The 23,039-nt window shown below is 45.2% G+C and overlaps 1 protein-coding gene across 1 annotated transcript in view; it reads right to left on the bottom strand.

Annotated features, from left to right (window-relative positions):
* ttn.1 (titin, tandem duplicate 1) overlaps positions 1-23,039 on the bottom strand; it is a 170,851-nt gene that overhangs the window by 70,101 nt on the left and 77,711 nt on the right. The window contains exons 116-140 of the mRNA XM_045212083.1: positions 22,830-22,935; positions 18,799-18,995; positions 18,274-18,579; positions 17,870-18,166; positions 17,475-17,774; positions 16,976-17,278; positions 15,617-15,997; positions 15,191-15,493; positions 14,729-15,028; positions 14,213-14,509; positions 13,672-13,956; positions 13,176-13,469; positions 12,681-12,980; positions 12,241-12,549; positions 10,041-10,231; positions 9,359-9,788; positions 7,287-7,595; positions 5,842-6,026; positions 5,521-5,650; positions 5,132-5,431; positions 4,702-5,019; positions 2,106-2,402; positions 1,628-1,927; positions 1,099-1,413; positions 10-158 (exon numbers count right to left, since the gene is read on the bottom strand). Of these exons, the coding sequence (XP_045068018.1) occupies positions 10-158; positions 1,099-1,413; positions 1,628-1,927; positions 2,106-2,402; positions 4,702-5,019; positions 5,132-5,431; positions 5,521-5,650; positions 5,842-6,026; positions 7,287-7,595; positions 9,359-9,788; positions 10,041-10,231; positions 12,241-12,549; positions 12,681-12,980; positions 13,176-13,469; positions 13,672-13,956; positions 14,213-14,509; positions 14,729-15,028; positions 15,191-15,493; positions 15,617-15,997; positions 16,976-17,278; positions 17,475-17,774; positions 17,870-18,166; positions 18,274-18,579; positions 18,799-18,995; positions 22,830-22,935 (6,902 nt within the window). The remainder of the gene's footprint in view (positions 1-9; positions 159-1,098; positions 1,414-1,627; positions 1,928-2,105; positions 2,403-4,701; positions 5,020-5,131; positions 5,432-5,520; positions 5,651-5,841; positions 6,027-7,286; positions 7,596-9,358; positions 9,789-10,040; positions 10,232-12,240; positions 12,550-12,680; positions 12,981-13,175; positions 13,470-13,671; positions 13,957-14,212; positions 14,510-14,728; positions 15,029-15,190; positions 15,494-15,616; positions 15,998-16,975; positions 17,279-17,474; positions 17,775-17,869; positions 18,167-18,273; positions 18,580-18,798; positions 18,996-22,829; positions 22,936-23,039) is intronic.

Raw genomic sequence — 23,039 nt, 5'->3', positions numbered from 1 at the left:
TATACTTACTTTAACCCATTTGTCTGTTCCATCCTCTGAGTATTCAACAATATATCCCGTGATCTTAGATCCACCATCCTTCAGGGGTGGGATCCAGACCAGATCCACTGATGACTTGGTCCAGTCTGTGACCTTTGGTGTTGGAGGTCCAGGGACAGCTACACAATAAAATACAAACCATGTTTAAAACACTGAAATATGGTTGAAAAATCTGTGCAATAACCATTAAAAACAAAAACTAAGTTTTAAGTGAGAAGTAGGCATTGGTCTGAAGCCGAAAAAGCTATTCACATGAGCACCACAATGACTACTCCACCCATGCGTTAATCAAGGTTTTCCAGCACACAGCTTTGACCTAATACAGTAGCTATGTTGGTCTATTGTACTTCAAACAATGGCTGAATCTCAAACCGAACACTTCGAACCCACTGGGCACAGATGTCAATTCAATGTCTATTCCACGTTGGTTCAATGTAATTTCATTGAAATGACGTGGAAACAAGGTTGATTCAACCAGTGTGTGCCCAGTGGGAAGACTCAATCACTTGATATGCGGATTCACAAGTCAATCAAGTAAATCTCTAAAATAGTCTGAATAAGTCAACATAAATCAAGAAATCTTAAAAATAATAAAAAATAATTGCAGAGCTGGTCTTAGTCGCACATCTAGCAAAGGACTTTAGTGCTTGAAGGAGTGGTATTTCTGACATTTCAAAATGTACACGACAACTTGTCCATTAGCTAGCTAGCTATCTAGCTAGCTTAGCCTGAGCCAGCCACTTCATATGAAACTAAATTGAAGCTAACCACAGCTAGCTAGCAGCAGGCAGTCTACAACAAGCCAAATCAGCTGATGAAATCACTGGTGACCGATATACTTGCACATATTTTGTGCAGAAATGGAGAGATGTTGTTTTCTTTTTACAACTTTCTCCCTGTCTATCGGAGTTTGCATCTGTGTCACTCCCTGAGTGCACTGCCCATGTTTGATAGCTACTACAAGACTGGTTCCGGGAGAATGCACACAAATAGATTTTTTAATGTGGAATATTGGTAAGTGGCAGTTGGGACGTCGAGTGTGCATCGTACAATACTTACAGATAGGATCTCTGGCGAAGATGGGGTCGGTGCACGCGCTAGGAGGTCCACATCCTGCTGCGTTGATAGCTGTGACCCGGAAGAGGTACTGTGACCCCTCAATGAGTCCAGTCACATTATGGGACACCTCGAGAGGCATGACCCGGATGGGGTCGCGCGTCACCCTGTTCCAGCGCTTAGAGGTGGTTTCCTTACGCTCCAGCCAATAGCCAATCACTGGACTGCCTCCATCGTCTTCTGGCTCTTCCCAGTTGACCATCATGGAATCATGGTCAACGGCTGAAATGGTTGGCTTTTCGCATTGGCCAGGAACAGCTTTAGAAAAAACAAACAAACACGAACTCTGTTAAACTTCACTTCAACATTTTCAGGTTTTTCATCAGACTTGTGTATTATGATGTGAATGATCACTGTAAAGCACTTTGTGACAACTACTAATGAAATAAATGCTTTCTACATACATGTGATTGACTGATTGACTGATGCAAATCCTTTTATGAAAACATGATATTTTGCTCTCTATACTTACCATAGAGTTTCCTGGCTTCTTCAGGTTCACTATCCAGAGGCTCTCCAACTCCGTATTTGTTCTGAGCACAAATTCGGAACACATACTCATGCCCTTCCATCAGGCCCTCCACCGTCCAGATACGCTCCTTGGGTTCGTTGGTCACAGGGATCCATGTCTTCCTGTTGGCTACACGCCTCTCAATGACGTAGTTGGTCACCTTGGAGCCACCGTCATCCTTAGGTGGCAGCCATGACAGGGTGATCTTCTCAGCATCGACCTCCTCAAACTTCACTGGACCGGATGGTGGTCCAGGACGTCCTGAAGAAAGGAAGCGATACCATTTGTTAAGTGAAATGAAAACTTTTAATAATGTAATTTGTTGATTTTCTTGGCTGTGAAAATATGATAACACCGTTGAAATTCAACATGTTTATTATGTAGGTCAGTCTGGATAAGAGCATCTGCTAAATGACTCAAATGTAAAGAAGAAGTTTACCCAAGACGTTGAGTCTCATCTCCTTGGAGGCCTTTCCTAGGCTGTTACTGGCTGTGATAGTGTAGAGGCCTGTATCTGAGCGCTTGCCCTGCTGGATCAGCAGTACACAGCTATCATCAGACACAATCTTGTTGATGTGCTCATCATATGCAACCTCAATCTTGTCTTCACCCTTGTGGGCTGGAGCCTTGAGCCAGGTGAGAGTGGGGAACGGACAGCCCCTGATCTTCGCCTTGATGCTGATATCAGCTCCTTGTTCAACCTCCATGAACTCCTCCAGGTCAATAGCAGGAGCACCTGAGAGACAAACAATGGCAACCATTTTAGAAAATTACTTATTTTCTTTTAGACACTTAACACCTTTTAACACCAGAGGCGTCATGCCCATAGGGGGCACAGGGGAATGTGACCCTCAGATTTGTCCTCTTAAAAAAAAAAGATATATATATATACAGTACCAGTCAAAGGTTTGGACACACCTACTCATTCCATGGTTTTTCTTTATTTTTACTATTTTCTACATTGTAGAATAATAGTGAAGACATCATAACTATGAAATAACACATATGGAATCATGTAGTAACCAAAAGAAATCAAAATATATTTTATATTTCAGATTCTTCAAAGTAGCCACCCTTTGCCTTGATGACAGCTTTGCACACTCTTGGCATTCTCACAACCAGCTTCATGAGGTAGTCACCTGGAATGCATTTCAATTAACAGGTGTGCCTTGTTAAAAGTTAATTTGTGGAATTTCTTTCCTTCTTAATATGTTTGAGACAATCAGTTGTGTTGTGACAAGGTAGGGTTGGTATACAGAAGATAGCCTTATTTGGTAAAAGACCAAGTCCATATTATGGCAAGAACAGCTCAAATAAGCAAAGAGAAACGACAGTCCATTATTACTTTAAGTCAATCCGGAAAATGTCAAGAGTCGCAAAAAACATCAAGGGCTATGATGAAACTGGCTCTCATGAGGACCGCCACAGGAAAGGAAGAGGATAAGTTAATTAGAGTTACCAGCCTCAGGAATGCTTAAATAAATGCTTCACAGAGTTCAAGTAACAGACACATCTCAACATCAACTGTTCAGAGGAAACTGCGTGAATCAGGCCATCATGGTTGAATTGCTGCAAAGAAACCACTACTAAAGGACAACAATAAGAAGAAGAGACTTGCTTTGGCCAAGAAACACGAGCAATGGATATTAGACCGGTGGAAATCTGTCCTTTGGTCTGATGAGTCCAAATTTGAGATTTCTGGTTCCAACTGCCTTGTCTTTGTGAGACGCAGAGTAGGTGAACGGATGATCTCCGCATGTGTGGTTCCCACCGTGAAGCATGGAGGAGGAGGTGTGATGGTGCTTTGCTGGTGACACTGTCAGTGATTTATTTACAATTCAAGGCACACTTAACCAGCATGGCTACCACAGAATTCTGCAGCGATACGCCATCCCATCTGGTTTGCGCTTAGTGGGACTATCATTTGTTTTTCAACAGGACAATGACCCAACACACCTCCAGGCTGTGTAAGGGCTATTTGACCAAGAAGGAGAGTGATGGAGTGCTGCATCAGATGACCTGGCCTCCACAATCACCCGCCCTCAACCCAATTGAGATAGCTTGGGATGAGTTGGACCGCAGAGTGAAGGAAAAGCAGCCAACAAGTACTCAGAATATGTAGGAACTCCTTCAAGACTGTTGGAAAAGCATTCCAGGTGAAGCTGGTTGAGAGAATACCAAGAGTGTGCAAAGCTGTCATCAAGGCAAAGGGTGGCTATTTGCAGAATCTCAAATATAAAATATATTTTGATTTCTTTAACACTTTTTTGGTTACTACATGATTCCATATGTGTTATTTCATAGTTATGATGTCTTCACTATTATTCTACAATGTAGAAAATAGTAAAAATAAAGACAAAAACCCTTGAATGAGTAGGTGTGTCCAAACGTTTGACTGGTACTGTATATATATACTGTAAATATATTTTTCTCTCTCTCTGTAATACTACTAGCAACCTAGTAATTTTATTAAGTCAGCTTTAGCTATACCAGATAAGTTCCCAAACTCATAACTAGCTACCAAGAAGCCATTTCAGGTAATTGATCAAGTTAGAGTACATAGTTAGACAAGCTATCTTAGCTGGCATGCCTGCTGGCAAGGTTGGTAGACTTTAGAAAAGCAAGCAATAACTAAATGTACTGAATAAGACTCAAATTCCTTTAACTTTTACCCAGATTTCAACAGATATGCGGAGAAGCATATTTAGAGGATAGAGACAGATCAAGAGGTATGCTTAGATATGCAGAAAAATGTATATATGTCTTACATAGAATTAATCATAATGATTATGGCTCTAGATTGCAGAAAAAAAGCTGTATCAGGTGTTTGAAAAATGCTAAATTCTCCAATTTACGGTTGGGGGGCCTAGCCCTCCTCTGGACCACCCCCCAGGCATCCTCACGCACTTTGTGCCCCCTCAGATTTTTGGGATGCATGACGCCCCTGCCTAACACTTTTAAATCACCTAACACATAACACCATAGAACAATGTATTTGTATTAATGAAGCAACCATCTACTTTATTTAAACGTACGTGTCTGGTCTTGGATGACGACTGGTCCAACGGTAGATGATGGTCTGCTGGGGCCGGCTTCATTCACGGCTTTGACACGGAACTCATACTCTTCTCCTTCAGTCAGGTCCTCAACCTTGAAGGTGAGGTCCTCAATATCACGTCTGTTGCACTGTCTCCAGGCCTGCTTCTGAGATCCACTACTGTCCCAGCACAGACGCTCAATAGTGTAGTGTGTCACTGGAGCTCCACCGTCATTCCTGGGTGGCTTCCAAGTCAGGGTGGCTGTGCCCTTAGTCACTTCTTGAATCTTCACCCTTGTGGGAGCATCAGGAGGATCTGAACAAAAATAATACAAGGAATGATTAGAAACTGCTGGTACAATAGAACAGGTGTGTTTGTTCTATAGAACAGGTTGGTTCTATGGATGAAGTGAATGTTGTTCGCTTACGGATAGGATCTCTAGCCTTTGAACGCTCAATGGTCTCAACTAGTGGTCCAAATCCAAAGCGGTTCTCCGCCCGGATACGGAACAGGTAATCCTGTCCCTCAATGAGGTCGGGCACAATAAAGGACTGGGCGGCACAGGCTGGGTTGCACTTGGTCCAAGCTTTTCCTTCCACAGTCTTCTTCTCAATGAAGTAACTCTTGACCCTCTCACCACCGTCACTATCTGGAGCCTTCCATGTAAGTCTACATGTGCCTCTTGTGATGTCTGTGACTTTGAGGTCTTTGGGTGGGCCAGGCAGATCTGAAAATAAGGTTTTGCTAATGGTTAGGAATCTTGTAAAAGACTTGGCCCATTTGTTTATCCAACTGTGTTATTTAGTTTTTACTTACCAAGGACATTGACTCTGACTTTCATGCTCTTGTGTCCAGCTGCGTTTTCCGCTGTGATGATGTAACGTCCGGCATGTTTGAGGTGGCTCTCAGGGATGGTGATGACTGATGTTGTATCAGTTGACACGATCTGAGTAGAGACATTTACAAAATACACAACGATTAATACATGAGACTTGAAAACTACAAATAATTGTTTGGATGGAACAAAATAAAAGTCAAAAATGAGCTAACGCTTCAAAAAAGTGAACTATCCCTTTAAACAATAACAAAGCTCGGATTTCTATAGATTTCTCTATTGTATTTTTATAGATTCATTACCATTGAATCGATTGGAAGGATATGGATCTCATTCTTCTTCTCGGTCTCTGCTGTTCCATCCTTGAACTCCCATGTAACTTTAGGAGTGGGACGACCGGTGATAAGAGCTGGAATTTTAATGGTAGTTCCAGCTCTGCAGGACAACAGCTCATGGGCGCTGACCTCCAGAGTAATAGTTGGTTCAGCTGTGAAATAAAAAAGTACATCCGTATTGTATAGTAAAAAGTATAGTATAGTACATCAGTAAAACTCAAATCAACAAGCCAAACTCGCACATAATTAAATGATAATGCCAGAGAAGCCGGTGTTTGGAGGATATATTGCCACAGGTCTCGGGCCGGCAAACCGTGCCAAAATATCCTCCAAACACCGGCTTCGAGGGCATTATCACTTTTATACAACAGGTTACCAATATATTCAAATAATGATTGACATATTTTCATTAAAAACAGTTATTCATTCAATTTCATCCTTCCACATGACATAGTCCCGACACAAATCTAGGGTTGCTACCCAAGCCAGCTGGTCGTTCGTTCTATCGGTTCCGTTGACATACTGGCTGGCAACGTTCTTATCCTTTGTTTACTAGCTAGCCAACTACGACTAATTTACAATCAAGTCAAAAAAGTGCAGCCAGAATAACAGCAAAGTAGCTGCATTTTCAGTTGTTTAAGCTGTTTTCTAGTGACATTTATTTAGATACATCCATAACAATGAGCTAATGAGGCGAGATTTTGCCTGGCATAGAAAATGTGCTTACTCGTCAGGACACTGTTGTTAAGAGGAACTAGCCAACAACACAGCTAACACAACCCCTTCAAACTGAAGCTGGAAAGACTGCAAACTAGCTGCACTTCATTTCACCTTTTTTCAATTAGATTTCTTTGTATATATCCATAAAGATGATGCCAGCTGATTCATGTTTTCGACTGGCTGAGAAACGTTGCCTGCCTGTCTGTCTCGTCCCAACTAGTTCATTACAATGGACAGCTGGAGATCGAATTTGAATATTGAAACAATGTTGCAAATGTCGGAGAGACAGACAGCAACGTTTATACACACCTCCGCTGTTGAAAACTAAATGTTAGTCTAAAAGAAATGTGAGATAATGTCTAGAAGCTTTTTATAGTGGAGATCAAGTTTATAAATTGCTTGGCTGGGCTAATGAAACAGTGAGTTGTGCAGTTAGATGGAACAGAGTAAACAGGCATTTTAACATCATAGATTTAGCCAGTGGTTACTTGTGGAATAGACACTGGCTGGAATGCGGTTTTAACCGATCATCATTCAGGATTAGACCCACCCGTTGTACAAATGTGTAATAATTACTCACTTCACTAGCATGAGTCCCAGTTCAGTTTGTGGTGTGACAATGGCATAGAAGTTGGCAAGGCAGCACAAAACAGAGTTGAGACTCAGGCTATCTATCACTTTACGGCTCTTACTTAAGATGTCCTGGACAGTGATGTCAGCAGAACGTGCGCTTGGTTCAGATTTGCCAGCAGCGTTGACTGCGGTGACTCTGAATCTGATCTTCTGGCCTTCTTTCAGGTCTGGAATGGTGATCTCAGTGGTAGGGTGCAGCTTCTCAGGGTCACTGACTCTCTTCCAATCCAGAGAGTCTGTGTCCTGAACCTCGACTATGTAGCCCTTGACTGGGCTGCCGCCATCTTTCTCTGGTGGGGTCCAGGTGAGAGTGACACTGGTCTTGGTCTTGTCCTTAACCACTGGCATTCCTGGTGCACTAGGGGGATCTGAAAACAAGTCAATGCAAGTTTTACTCAAATGTAATTATGCATTTATTTAATCCTCATTCAAACAGAAAGTCCAGTTGAGGTCAGAAGATCTCTTTCCCAAGTGAAATCTGCCATTATAATGAATAATATAGTCTTCTTGACATACAGTGCATTCGGAAAGTCTTCAGACCTCTTGACCACATTTTGTTATGTTACAGCCTTATTCTAAAATGGATTAAATAGCCCCCCCCCCCCATCAATCTACACACAATACCCTATAATGACAAAGCAAAAACAGGTTTTTAATTTATTTTGCTAAAAAATAAATAATGAAATATCACATTTACATAAGTATTCAGACCCTTTACTCAGTACTTTGTTGAAGCACATTTGGCAGAAATTATAGACTCGATTCTTCTTGGGTATGACGCTACAAGCTTGGCACACCTGTATTTGGGGAGTTTCTCCCATTCTTCTCTGCAGATCCTCTCAAGCTCTGTCAAGTTGGATGGGGAGCGTTGCTGCACAGCTATTTTCAGGTCTCTCCAGAGATGTTAGATCGGGTTCAAGTTCGGGCTCTGGCTGGGCCACTCAAGGACATTCAGAGACTTGTCCCGAAGCCACTCCTGCGTTGTCTTGGCTGTGTGCTTAGGGTTGTTGTCCTGTTGGAAGGCGAACCTTCGCCCCGGTCTGAGGTCCTGAGCGCTCTGGAGCAGGTATTCATCAATGATCTCTCTGTACATTGCTCCATTCATTTTTGCCTCGATCCTGACTAGTCTCCCAGTCCCTGCCGCTGAAAAACATCCCCACAGCATGATGCTGCCACCACCATGCTTCACCGTAGGGATGGTGGCTGGTTTCCTCCAGACGTGACGCTTGGCATTCAGGCCAAAGAGTTCAATCTTGGTTTCATCAGACCAGATAATCTTGTTTCCCATGGTCTGAGAGTCCTTTAGGTGCCTTTTGGCAAACTCCAAGCGGGCTGTCATATGCCTTTTACTGAGGAGTGGTTTCCGTCTGGCCACTCTACCATAAAGGCCTGATTGTTGGAGTGCTGCAGAGATGGTTGTCCTTCTGGATGGTTCTCCCATCTCCACAGAGGAACTCTGGAGCTCTGTCAGAGCGACCATCGGGTTCTTGGTCACTTCCCTGACCAAGGCCCTTCTCCCCCGATTGCTCATTTTGGCCAGGCGGCCAGCTCTAGGAAGAGTCTTGGTGGTTCCAAACTTCTTCCATTTAAGAATGATGGAGGCCAATGTGTTCTTGGGGACCTTCAATACTGCAGAGATGTTTTGGTACGCTTCCCCAGATCTGTGCCTCGACACAATCCTGTCTCGGAGCTCTACGGACAAATTCCTTCGACCTCATGGCTTGGTTTTTGCTCTGATATGCACTGTCAACTTTGGGACCTTATATAGACAGGTGTGTGCCTTTCCAAATCATGTCCAATCAATTGAATTTACCACATGTGGACTCCATTCAAGTTGTAGAAACATCTCAAGGAGGATCAATTGAAACAGGATGCACCTGAGCTCAATTTCGAGTCTCATAGCAAAAGGTCTGAATACTTATGTAAATAAGGTATTTCAGTTTTCTAAAAACCTGTTTTCGCTTAGTCATTATGGGGTATTGTGTGTAGATTGATGAGGAAATGTTTTTATCTAATCAATTTTAGAATAAGGCTGTAATGTAACAAAATGTGGAAAAAGGGAAGGGGTCTGAATACCTTCCGAATGCACTGTAGCTATTCTACAACATCAGAGAAAGAGTACTGTACTTACTGCGTGGATCAACAGCAAATTGACATGGGGATGCCTCACTGGGAGGTCCGACTCCAGCAGCATTCTGAGCCCTCACTCTGAACTGGTACTCAGCCCCTTCATTAAGGCGGAGGACCGTGTATTCCAAACCCTTCACTGCAGGCTTGGTGACTGGAGCCCTGTTCACACGACCCCAGATCCCAGCTCCTCTCTCTCTTTTCTCCAGCCAGTATCCCTGAATGGAGGAGCCACCGTTCTGCAGTGGAGGCTCCCAGGTGATCGTCATGGTAGTGGAAGTTGCTGCGATGACCTTTGGTTTGCGAGGTGGACCAGGAAGACCGAATGGATCCTTGAGAACGACCTTCTCGGATTCACAACCGTCACTGATTCCGAACTTGTTCTCAGCTTTGATTTTGAATTGGTACTGGCCCATTCTGTCCATTTTGTACACCTAGAAGGAGTGATATCAATGCATTAGTAATCATTACCATCATATTATTATGAGTTAACTAACCATCCTATTGAAGGTGTAGGGTGAAGTTGCCCCTAGACGCTGATCTTCGGCCAGTTTTGCTAATGGTTAAGGTTAGGATTGGGGGAGGGGGAGGGGAAGCTTATCTGTACCAAGGGGAAACTTAACCCCAGAACCCACATTAAAGTAGTATTTGACTAGTTTTGATATTTAACAGGAATTTGGACTAACCCCATATCTCCTATCAATGATATTGCAGGTGAGCTGCTCAAAATCAGACTTCTTCCTACTGGCGTCCCTCCTTTCGATGATGTAGTTGGTGATCTCACTACCCCCGTCGTCCTCTGGGACCGCCCAAGTCAGATAGCAAGACTCAGCCTGGATGTCAGACACCACAATGTCACGTGGTGGCAGAGGGCGGTCTGTGAAGGCAAAGAAAACATTATGAGATTATACTAGCTATAATTTCTACTTATTTTAAAGACTCGAAATACTTATTTGAAAGGATCTATAATTACAATACCCAGATAAGTACCACCATTTCTTTAAAGCAGCAATCAGCAGTAAAAACAATAACAAAGCGAACTCCCCACCCCTTTTTCGGTAAAAAACTAAGGGATGGAGAAATGTAACCACTCATAGACGGAGCTATGGATGCAAGGACAGACCATCCATGATATCAAAATGATAGTTTTAACCTTCTTTTGAGGCTATGTAGTGTTTGTTTACATTTACTTTGTTGACAAACTTTGGAGTAAACCATGTTTATATTTGGGTTATGATGGGGTAGGATAGTTGAACTAAGGTGATGAGGCATTTTTAAGTTATATTCTTCAGGAATCATACACTGAGTGTACAAAACATTAAGAACACCTTCCTAATATTGAGTTGCATTCCCCCTTGCCCTAAGAACAGCCTCAATTCGTCAGGGCATGGCCTCTACAAGGTGTCGAAAGCGTTCCACAGGGATGCTGACCCATGTTGACTCCAATGCTTCCCACAGTTGTGTTAAGTTGGCTTGATGTCCTTTGGGTGGTGGACCATTCTTGATACACACAGGAAACTGTTGAGCATGAAAAACTCAGCAGCGTTGCAGTTCTTTACACAAACCGGTGCGCCTGACACCTACTACCATACCACTACCATACCCCGTTCAAAGGCACTTAAATATTTTGTCTTGCCCATTCACCCTCTGAATGGCACACATACACAATCCATGTCTCAATTGTCTCAAGGCTTAAAAATCCTTCTTTAACCTGTCTCCTCCCCTTCATCTACACTGATTGAAATGGATTTAACAAGTGACATCAATAAGGGATCATAGCTTTCACCTGGATTCACCTGGTCAGTCTATGTCATGGAAAGAGCAGGTGTTCTTAATGTTTTGTACACTTAGTGTATAATTAATTTACCCCATTCACAAAAATGGTTCGCTCCTACAGACAGCGAGTCATGTGGCCGTGGCTTGCTATATAAAGCAGGCAGACAGGCATCGAGGCATTCACTTACTGTTTGATTGAACATTAGAATGGGCAAAACTAGTGACATAAGTGACTTTGATCGTGTTATGATCGCCGGTGCCAGGCGTGCCGGTTCCAGTATCTCAGAAACGGCCGGCCTCCTGGGCTTTTTAGGCTCGACAGTGTCTAGGGTTTACAGAGAATAGTGTGACAAAAAAACATCCAGTCAGCGGCAGTCCTGTGGGTGAAAACAGCTCGTTGATGAGAGAGGTCGAAGGAGAATGGCAAGAATCGTGCATGCTAACAGGCGGGCCACAAACAGGCAAATAATGGCGCACTACAACAGTGGAGTGCAGAACGGCATCTCAGAACGCACAACTCATCAGTCCTTGTCATGGGCTTTTGCAGCAGACGACCACTCCGGGTTCCACTCCTATCTGCTAAAAACAAGAAGAAGCGTCTCTAGTGGGCACGAGATCACCAACACTGGACAACTGAGGAGTGGAAAAACATTGCCTGGTCCGACAAATCCCAGTTCCGGTTGTGTCATGCTGATGGCAGAGTCAGTATTTGGCGTAAGCAGCATTAGTCCATGGCCCCATCGTACCTCGTGTCAACGGTACAGGCTGGTGGCGGTGGTGTAATGGTCTGGGGAATGTTTTCCTGGCAGACGTTAGGTCCCTTGGTACCAATTGAGCAATGTTTGAATGTCACACCTTGTAGAATCCATGCCCCACAAAGAATTCAGGCTATTCTGCAGGCAAAGGGGGGTCCGACCCAGTACTAGATGGGCGTACCTAATGAACTGGCCACAGAGTGTAAGTCCAAATATGGATGTAGCAACTGCTGATTGCCCCGTTAAGACCTTTTGTAGCGCTGGCACACCTACGTACGTTTATATGAATATTATAATTATATGGTTATCACAGATCTGTTTGCTGAAAATGTTAATGATCGCTGAAAATGTTTACCTAGAACCTCCACATGGATGATGCGGTGTGCTTTGCCGTGGCAGTTGGTGGCAGCCAGTTTGTAGTCTCCTTTGTCTCCTCTGATAGTCTCAGGGATGCTGATCTTGGTGGTGCATTTGGTGCGGGCCACCTCCTCGAACTCCATCAGCAGTGTCTCAGTAGCCACGGGGATGACGACGCCGTCCTTAGACCACTGAACCTCTGGCATTGGCAGACCCACCACCTCAGCAGGGATCTCAATAGCCGCTCCCTTCCTCACAATGATTGTATCTCTCTTGAAATGCTCCAAGATTGAGATTTCGGGGGGAACTATAATAACACACGACACAAGGCATTTCGTTAAGATGAATACAAAAAAGCAGTTTACTGTGGTTGCTTTATTATCCAAGACAAATATATGGTTTATGGTAGGGTTTATAGAAGAGTGTAACATTACTTACTTTCATCATCCTGTATGTTAGCACTGATTGGTTTGGAGCGTTCGCCCTCTCCCACCTCAGTCACGGCAAACACACGGAACTGATACACGTGGTTCTCTGATAGGTTCTCCAATTTGATGTGTAAGTCTGTGCAGAGCTTGCGATTGGCCACGTCAAACTCAGTTCCATCTGCTCTCATCTTCTCAACATAGTAACCCGTGATTGGGCTGCCTCCATCGCTGCGAGGTGGCTCCCAAGCAAGAGCAATAGCATTCGTCCACCTCTCGGTGTAGTGCAGTTTCAATGGTGGAGATGGAACAGCTGAAAGGAAGAGAGGAGTACATTTTCAGAATCATTTTTAGATGTTAAAATCTGTATATAAAAAGAAAGACACTCCAGCACATTGGGATTGTAGATTCTCCACAAACAATGTAATAGGTCTTAGAACCAGATCAAATTCTAACATCTTTGAATGAGCTTTTTTTCCAATAACGCCATTTTCTTCATTTGTCATACCTTTGGGATCCGAAGCCAGAATATGCCCAATGTCCGTTGGGGCGCCATCACCGTACTTGTTCCTTGCGAAAACACGGAAATCATACTCTTCCTCTGAAAGCAAACCCTGAATGTCACACTTGCATGAAGCAGTCTCGATAGGTTGTCTGAATAGCTGCATCTTTGCATCCTTTCTCTCCACTACGTAGCCGATGACATCACTGCCACCGTTATCCAGAGGATCTGCCCAGCTCAAGCTGATGTTCTTCTTGGTGACATGAGTAGTCTTCAGATTAACCACAGGCCCAGGGACATCTAGTTACAACCACACAAAAGGGTCAAAATTAAGAGGATGAGAAAATTCAAGATAGGAGAACTATGGCCTGTATTCATAAAGTGTCTCAGAATAGTAGTGCTGATCTAGGATCAGTTTAGGCTTTTAGATTATAATGAACAAGATTGTATGGACAGTGGGATCCTAGATCAGCACTCCTCCTCTGATTGCTTGCACACTTACCCATGACGTCAACTCTAGTGACAGCAGACTTGGTTCCACTGCTGTTGGTTCCAGAGATCTGGTACTTTCCGTGATCGGTTCTCTTGGCGTACTTGATGAACAGAAGGCTGTTCTTTCCTTCTGTTTCGATCACAACATGCTCTTTGTCAGTTTCAGCCTCATCCTTCATCCATTTCACTTCTGGTTGTGGTCTGCCGATGGCGAACGCTGGCAGTCTCAGTGCCTCGCCGGCTTTGATGATGACTCCGTTCTTCACAGAGGCATCAAAGTCAACCACTGGGGGCTCTGGGGACATAGACATAGAAATGTTTGTTTCATGAGTACACTGTAGGTCAGTAAAAAAATAAAAAATCTTATATGACATATTTGCACCATATGAGCTGACTGGTTGAGCTAAATGGTTGAGCTGAATGATTGCACTATATGAGTTAACTGGCTTGTTATCTGGGGTCAACGCCGGGTTATTGTAAAGCACTATGTGACAACTGCTGATATAAAAAGGGCTTTATTACATTTGATTGATTGATTGATTGATATATACCTTGAGGCTCCTTCACAGTGACTGGTTCAGTCATGCCAGGTGCTCCCGGTCCGGCGTCATTGACAGCAATAACACGGATGTAATAGTCAGCGCCCTCTGTCAGCCCAGTCACTGTGTACTTCAGCTCCTTGCATCTGAACTCTGTACTACGTTTCCATTCCTTCTCTCCAGCAAGAACACTCTCAACATGGTAGCCAAGGATATCTCCTCCTCCATTGTACAGGGGAGGAACCCAGGCGATATCAACTGTTGTCGCAGAGGTATCAAGAACTCTTGGAGTGGGTGGGCCAGGTGGCACTGTAGAGGCAGAAAGAGATAACGAGTCAATGCTTATAATATTGATGATAGTGTGTCAACTAAGGCATATAGATGCGAATCCTAACTTCCACTTATATAAAATTTTCACATAATCTACCATTGACATCAATGCTTGACTAAGTAATAAAAATAAATTGAAGTTAGGATTCCACCATAGATTGTAGTGTTGGTATCTATTCTATTCTTAGATAAACTTACAGATTGGATCCATAGCAATCTGGGGATCAGTTGGGACACTGAAGGGTCCGGGGCCAGCCAGATTCTCAGCACAGACTCTGAATATGTATACCAGGCCTTCCATAAGACCCTCAATCTTCACAGAGAGGGAATTGAGCAGGAAGCGGTTCACCCTAGTCCAGTGTTTGCTGTTGATTTCCTTCCTCTCAATCCAGTAGCCCAGGATGGGACTACCGTTGTCCTTGGGCTCATGCCAGGAGATGAACACACTGTTGGCAGTCACCTCTCCAATTCTGGGTGTGTTTGGAGCATCGGGTGGATCTTGAAAGTAGAGAAGGGGAAAAAGTAGAATAATGTTGTAATTGGCAGTTAATTACAAAAACAAACACTTTTACCAGTGATAGTAAAGGGAAAATACACATTTCAACAAACGTTTATAACTGATAGTAAAGGGAAAACAGAAATATAATTGCAGATATTTACCGAATTGGTTCTTGGCAACGAGTGGCTCAGAGAGACATGAAGGTCCACAGCCGAACTTGTTCTCAGCGGTAACACGGAAGATGTACTCCTTTCCTTCAATCAGTTTGGTAACAGGATAGTTGCAAACCTTGAGGGTTGAAGTTACCGTGATCCATCCGATATCTTCGTTCTTGTTGTCTTTCTTCTCAAGGATGTAGTTCAGGATCTCACTGCCACCATCGTCAAGAGGAGGGTCGAACTTGCAGATGACAGAGGTGTCCCTGATCTCCTCAAAGACAAAGTTCACTGGAGGACCAGGCTTATCTGTACAAATCATAGAAAAGAGAATGTCAAAACTGTTGTTGATGGCTTAGGAGTAAAATTATTAAGTAAGTATAGTTCTCAAAAATGCCTGAAAATAGATTGTGATGAGGACCATTGGCTTACCAAGGACGTTGACGTCACAGTATGCAGTTGCAACGCCATGAGAGTTCTCGACCTGGATGCAGAAGCGACCATGGTCAGTTCTGATGGAGTCTCGCACCGTGATTGAGGTCTCGCCCTTCTTTACACCATAGGAAAGACGCTCATGGAGAGGGGTTACAAACACCTCAGGTTCTTCAGGTTCAACCTTGCCCCCCTTCTTCTTCTTCAGAATAGGCTGTACTGGCTTCTTCTCTGGTACCTTCTTGACGTCTTCATTGTTTCTGAGCCAGGTGACAGTTGGGTATGGGGCGCCAGAGATGTAGGCGTCCAGGCGGATCTCTTCTCCCTTCCTGATGCACAGGCCGGGCTGCAGGCGAGCATGGAGGGACACCTTGGGTTTTTCTGAAACAGACAACATAAAGGCTAAACCATATACATCGATTGAATAGAATGGGTGTCCCCATTCAAGTCAATGATGGCATAATGGGTAAACTGGTAGCCATTTTGAGTGTACCCATGTCAGGAAGTAAAAGCAGGAAATGTACCCTTCAATCTGTGCTGTGATTTGTTGAGTCAACTCAACTGAAATGATTGCATCACAAGACCAGGCAGCCATTGTGAGTGTACCCATGAGTTTACCAGTCACATTGCCAGGGTTAGAGCTTCCAAGCCTGTTCTATTCATTCTATTTTTATGGGTTAAACTACATGTTATTATTAGACGTACACTTCGGCCTGAATTCAGTCAGACATCCACATAGCGTGTTGGAGGTGTAACTGTGATATGAGCTGACCAATCAGTGAGCAGCTGCTCTTGTGTGTCACCAACCACTCCCTTCCTTATTATCCCTATACTGCATTAGAAGTTCAAAACAGCAATATAGTATAGGCTCTATCGATGACAGAGATAATGACAGGCTAATACATGTTTTCATGTTCATTTGGATGGGGGGATTTATAGCCTATCAGTCTAATTGAGGTGTAGACAATAGAACATCACGCATTAGTGTGTTTGAACTTGTAACGCAGCTGCATGAACTTCTAACGCGGATGCATGGGATTTGTCGGATATAAAGTTGGGTGTGGTTTTTGTTGAATCCAATGGCAGTTTCCACGATAAGGTAACAAGGAGCTGCTTGTGAATTTCACAGCTCTAACGCAGTTCCATCTCCGACACCGGTAAAACAACCGCTATGTGGGTGTTGTCTAGCACGGATCTGATAGAATCTAGCCATTGATCTTTCAAATTGGTGTACATCAGACGCTAATGAACTTCATGGAGTCCATTTGGAGCGCTTTTCAAGGACCCAAAAGGCGTTTTACAATACAGAACAAATAACAAACAAAAATGAAACAAACAATGTCAAAAAGGTAGCCATACCAATGGGAGCAGCGATCATGGTCAGTGGAGTGCTGCGAGATGGCTCACTGACTCCAGCAGCGTTCTCAGCGCGAACACGGAACTGATACTCTTTGCCTTCGTTCAGATCCTTCACCACATACGTGAAACCAGGCACCAGGGATGGGTTGATTCTCTGGAATCTATCACCATCCTTCTCAATGCTTTCCAGGATGTAGCCAGTGATGGCGCAACCCCCGTCAGACACTGGTGGTTTCCAGGTCAGTGTGATAGAGTTGTCGGTTGGATCATGAGCCTCAACATCAATGGGTGGATCTGGTTTCTCTGTAAATAACAAAACAGGAAAAATAACATCAATACATATCTCTGCAATCCATAATCCATGGAGCCTAGATGGGTTCATACATCCAACACATTCTCCTATATAATGCATTCCTGCTCATTTAAAAAAGGTGGTGAAGAAACTATCAAGCAATTTTAACCAACTGTGAAAAGTTGGAAAGTGTTCCAGAACTCTTACGTTTCACTTCCATAGTGATGACAGGGTTGCGGAGCTCCAGGAATAGCCCAGAGCCGACCTTGTTGACGGCCTTGACCCGGAAGTGATACTCTTCGTTCAGCTTGAGATCGTTGACTTGGTAGGTCAGGATGTTTTCTCCTGACATCAGAGGCCTGAAAGTCTTATTAGAAGCCCCTCTACGCTCCAGAACGTAGTGGAGAATAGGAGTACCACCATCACTCTCTGGAGCCTCCCATGTCAGCTTGCAGGAGTTCTTAGTGATCTCATCCGCATTGATGTCCTTGCATTGGCCGGGCAGACCTGTGAATATAACGCAGAATATGCTATACAGTCTATTTTAACACCAAATATTTTCACAGTGAAGAATTAAAGTGAAAACTTTATGTGAATCTTACCAATAACTTTAACGTTGATGATTCTGGTGGCTGTTCCGATCGCGTTCTCCAGAGTGACAGAGTATTCTCCAGCATCATCATGCACACACTTCATCACTTCCAGGTGGACGCTGTTGAGCTCACAAGTCATCAACAGTCTGTCGTCATTCTGTAACTTTGTGCCAGAGGCAGTATCTGTGTGGAATTTGCTCCAGACCATCTCTGGTTTGGGGATGGCCGTGTATGGGATGTTGATATGCAGCTTGTCACCCTCAACCACTACAATGTCTAGGGCCTCCATATCCATAGTAGGAATACCTTAGAGAGGGGATAAAGAGATGTATATTTTACTTCCCATTTATTTTCAATAAGTGGCATAACATTTATTTTCATTTGACACTTTGGGGTATGGTAAGTATGCTTACAGTCTGGATCCTTGGCAAAGACCTTCTCAGAAATGGCAGAAGGATCGCTGACACCAATAGAGTTGATGGCACGGACTCTCAGGACATATTGTTTCTCTGGCTTGATGCTTTCCTCTGCTTTGTATTTGAGCTCCTTGACTGGGCGAGTGTTGATTCTCATCCACTTCTCAGCTTTAGCCTCACGGAGCTCAACATGGTATCCTGTGATGGGGCTCCCTCCATTCTTCAATGGTACATTCCAGGTAATGTTGATATGCTCTCTGCTGGCACCAACTATGACCAAGTCAACAGGAGGAGATGGTGGACCTGGGAAGAAGAAGAAATACATTATTCATATTGGTTGCCTTTGAAAAGTAGTAGAAGGCACTCAACCAACGTGAGACGAGGTGTCTTGAGGTGTGAGCAAGAGTTGCACCTTTTCCTTCCTAATATTGATTGCCTTTGCCATGCCAAGACAAAGTTAAACTAAATAATCATACTACAGTATAACATGAATATACATTGAGAATGTAACAGACAACTCACTTGTAGCATCCTCAATGGTGACTACTTCTGTTGGTTCACTAGGGTGTCCAACACCAGCCTCATTCTCAGCACGGACCTGGAACTGAACCTCAGTGCCCTCATCCACATCTGTGACTTTGTAGGTGCACAGAGCGTCGGGAGTCTTTCCAGACTTCACCCAGCGGGTTCCAAGTTTCTCTTTCTTCTCAATGACGTACCTAGAAAGCAAATGGTATGTATTATTTTTAAACGGTTTAAAATTACTTAAATACAAAATCACTGTCATGACAAACATATAGACAATGTCACGACTTCCGCCGAAGTTGGTGCCTCTCCTTGTGCGGGCGGCTATCGGCGGTCGTCGTCACCGGCCTTCTAGCTGCCACCGATCTACGTTTCTGTTTTCCATTTGTTTTGTCTGTATTGTACACACCTGGTTCCCATCACGTTAATCTGGTTCCCTATTTAACCCTCTGGTTCCCTCATGGTGTTGTGCGTGATTGTTCTTTGTTTGGTGTTTATACTGCTGTGAGCTGATGTATTTCCCTGCGTGGAAATTAGATTTGTTGTTTTTCGAGTAAAGTTTGTCTATTACTCAGTTCTGTGTCCTGCGCCTGACTCTGTCCTACTGCTGCACACTGACACCTGACAGAATCACGCCCCACATATGGAGTCAGCAGGTGCACCCAGTCCTCCGTTACCGGTGGAGGAGCGCATCCAGCAGCATGCGACGGTGCTCCACAATCTGGGCACAGCCATGGATTGCGTGCTGCACACCATGGAGCGATGGGAGAGAGAGGGTTTTCCCACAACCCCATCAACTTCACCTCAACCCACACCGCTGTCCACCCCTCCGTTACCTGGACCCAGTGGGATTCGGCTCTCGCTCCCGAAGGCCTATGATGAGACGGCTTCCGGGTGCCAGGGGTTCCTGCTCCAGGTAGAGCTCTACCTGGCGACCGTCCACCCGGCTCCCTCGGGTTACGAGAGAGTGTCCGCCCTCGTCTCCTGTTTGTCGGGAAAAGCGCTGGAATGGGCCAACGCTGAATGGGGAGGGATAGACGCTACGTTGGTTCGCTACGAGGATTTCACCCGCCGTTTCCGGGCGGTCTTTGATCATCCGCCTGAGGGGAGAGCGGTGGGGGAACGCTTCCATCTCAGACAGGGGAAGAGGAGCGCACAGGACTTCGCTCTGGACTTCAGGACCCTGGCTGCCAGCAGGGGATGGAATGAGAGGGCACTGATCGACCATTACCGGTGTAGTCTACGGGAGGACGTTCGTCGGGAGCTGGCCTGCAGGGACATCACACTTACACTCGACCAGCTGGTGGATTTATCCATCCGGCTGAATAGCCTGTTGGCCACCCGTGGACGTCCGGATCAGGGTCCGTCCATTCCATCTCCCAGCACCTCCGACCCTACCCCTATGGAGCTCGGAGGTGCTGCTCTAAGGGTGACGGGAGGGGGGGGCGTTTCCTGCACCAAGTGTGGCCGCAGAGGGCACACTGCTGGTCGGTGCTGGGGAGGTTCCCCAGGGAGGTGAGGCAGCAGGCAGGGCACTGGTGGATCATCCCAGGTGAGTAGGCACCCGACTCACCCAGAGCTCCCTGTTGCGCACATGTATGTCTGTATAAAGTTTCCGGAGTTTTCCCCGCATTCCCAGCATAAGGCGCTAGTAGATTCAGGCGCAGCTGGGAACTTTATTGACCGTGCATTTGCACTTAGATTAGGGATCCCTATTGTTCCTCTTTAAAGAATACCTGGGATAGGATAAAGTAATCCCCCCCCCCCCCCAAAAAAAAAAAAAAAAAAAAAAAAAAGAAATTTTTTTTTTTAAAGTGGTTATCCCACTGGCTATAGGGTGAATGCACCAATTTGTAAGTCGCTCTGGATAAGAGCGTCTGCTAAATGACGTAAATGTGCCCTTGAGCAAGGCACTTAACCCTAATTGCTCCTGTAAGTCGCTCTGGATAAGAGCGTCTGCTAAATGACTAAAATGTAATGTAAATGTAAAAATGTAAAATGTTCCTGTTGATGTGCCCTTTCCTGTACATGCCTTAAATAGTCATCCTTTAGGATCGGGCCTGATTAGGGAGGTCACAGCTCCACTATGTATGATAACGCAGGAGGGTCATGAGGAGAGCATTAGTCTCTTCCTGATTGATTCTCCTGCGTTTCCTGTGGTGTTGGGGCTTCCCTGGTTGGCCCATCATGACCCCACTATTTCGTGGCAACAGAGGGCTCTGAAGGGATGGTCACGTCAGTGCTCAGGGAGGTGTGTAGGTGTTTCCGTAGGTGCAACTTCGGTGGAAAGTCCAAACCAGGTCTCCCCCATGCACATTCCCCCTGAATATGCCGATTTGGCTCTCACCTTCTGTAAAAAGAAGGCGACTCAATTACCACCCCATCGACGGGGGGATTGTGCGATAAATCTCCAGGTAGACGCAGCACTTCCCAGGAGTCACGTGTATCCTCTGTCACAGGAGGAGACGGCGGCTATGGAAACATATGTCTCCGAATCTCTGGGACAGGGATACATTTGGCCTTCCACTTCACCTGCCTCCTTGAGTTTCTTTTTTGTGAAGTAGAAGGATGGAGGTTTACGCCCGTGCATTGACTATCGGGGTATAAATCAGATCACGGTGAAGTTCAGTTACCCGTTGCCTCTCATAGCCAGTGTGACCGAGTCATTGCACGGGGCGCGCTTCTTCACAAAACTGGATCTCAGGAGCGCGTACAACCTGGTGCGTATCCGGGAGGGGGATGAGTGGAAGACGGCATTTAGTACCACCTCTGGGCACTATCAGTACCTCGTCATGCCGTACGGGTTGATGAATGCTCCATCAGTCTTCCAATCCTTTGTAGACGAGATCTTCAGGGACCTGCACGGGCAGGGTGTAGTGGTGTATATAGATGACATTCTCATATACTCCGCTACACGCGCCGAGCATGTGTCCCTGGTGCGCAAGGTGCTTGGTCGACTGTTGGAGCATGATCTGTACGTCAAGGCTGAGAAATGTCTGTTCCTCCAACAGTCCGTCTCCTTCCTAGGGCACCGCCTGTCCGCATCAGGGGTGGAGATGGAGAATGACCGCATTTCAGCCGTGCGTAATTGGCCGACTCCAACCACGGTAAAGGAAGTGCAGCGGTTCTTAGGGTTTGCCAACTACTACCGGAGGTTTATCCGGGGCTTTGGTCAGGTAGCGGCTCCCATTACCTCCTTGCTGAAAGGGGGACCGGTGCGACTGCAGTGGTCAGCTGGGGCGGACAGGGCTTTTGGTCACCTGAAGGCTCTGTTTACTTCGGCTCCCGTGCTGGCTCATCCGGATCCCTCCTTAGCATTCATAGTAGAGGTGGACGTGTCCGAGGCTGGGATAGGAGCTGTGCTGTCTCAGCACTCGGGTACGCCACCAAAGCTCCGACCCTGTGCTTTCTTTTCGAAGAAGCTCAGCCCGGCGGAGCGAAATTATGATATGGGGGACCGGGAGCTGTTAGCTGTTGTCAAGGCTCTGAAGGCGTGGAGACATTGGCTTGAGGGGGCTAAACACCCTTTCCTCATTTTGACTGACCACCGCAATCTGGAGTCTCCACCCAGATCGTCCTGCGCCTCGTCCTCCGGGTCGTCCCCGAGGTCGGTGTCGCCGCACTGCTGGAGCCGCGCGTCAAGGGGGGGTACTGTCACGACATCCGCTGAAGTTGGTGCCTCTCCTTGTGCGGGTGGCTATCGGCGGTCGTCGTCACCGGCTTTCTAGCTGCCACCGATCTACGTTTCTGTTTTCCATTTGTTTTGTCTGTATTATACACACCTGGTTCCCATCACGTTAATTTGTTTCCCTATTTAACCCTCTGGTTCCCTCATGGTGTTGTGCGTGATTGTTCTTTGTTTGGTGTTTATACTGCTGTGAGCTGATGTATTTCCCTGCGTGGAAATTAGATTTGTTGTTTTTTGAGTAAAGTTCGTCTATTACTCAGTTCTGTGTCCAGCGCCTGACTCTGTCCTACCGCTGCACACTGACACCTGACAGACAGTTACAAGTTTGTTATTCACTTACTTTGTAATGGGTCTCCCACCATTACTCTTTGGAGCTTCCCATTTCAGTTCAACGTGTCTCTTGGACACCTCCACAATAGTCAAGGCATAGGGTGGCCCAGGAGTGGCTGGAAGGAAAAAGATGAAAGCAAAGTTTATAAGTTGTAAGAACTACTCCATTGACTTTAATTCTCCATGTTTAAAGCTATTACACCAACAACAGAATGACTGA

Source organism: Coregonus clupeaformis, chromosome 40, assembly GCF_020615455.1.
Source record: "Coregonus clupeaformis isolate EN_2021a chromosome 40, ASM2061545v1, whole genome shotgun sequence".
NCBI lineage: Eukaryota > Metazoa > Chordata > Actinopteri > Salmoniformes > Salmonidae > Coregonus > Coregonus clupeaformis.
This window is presented reverse-complemented; position numbering and strand designations above follow the sequence as displayed.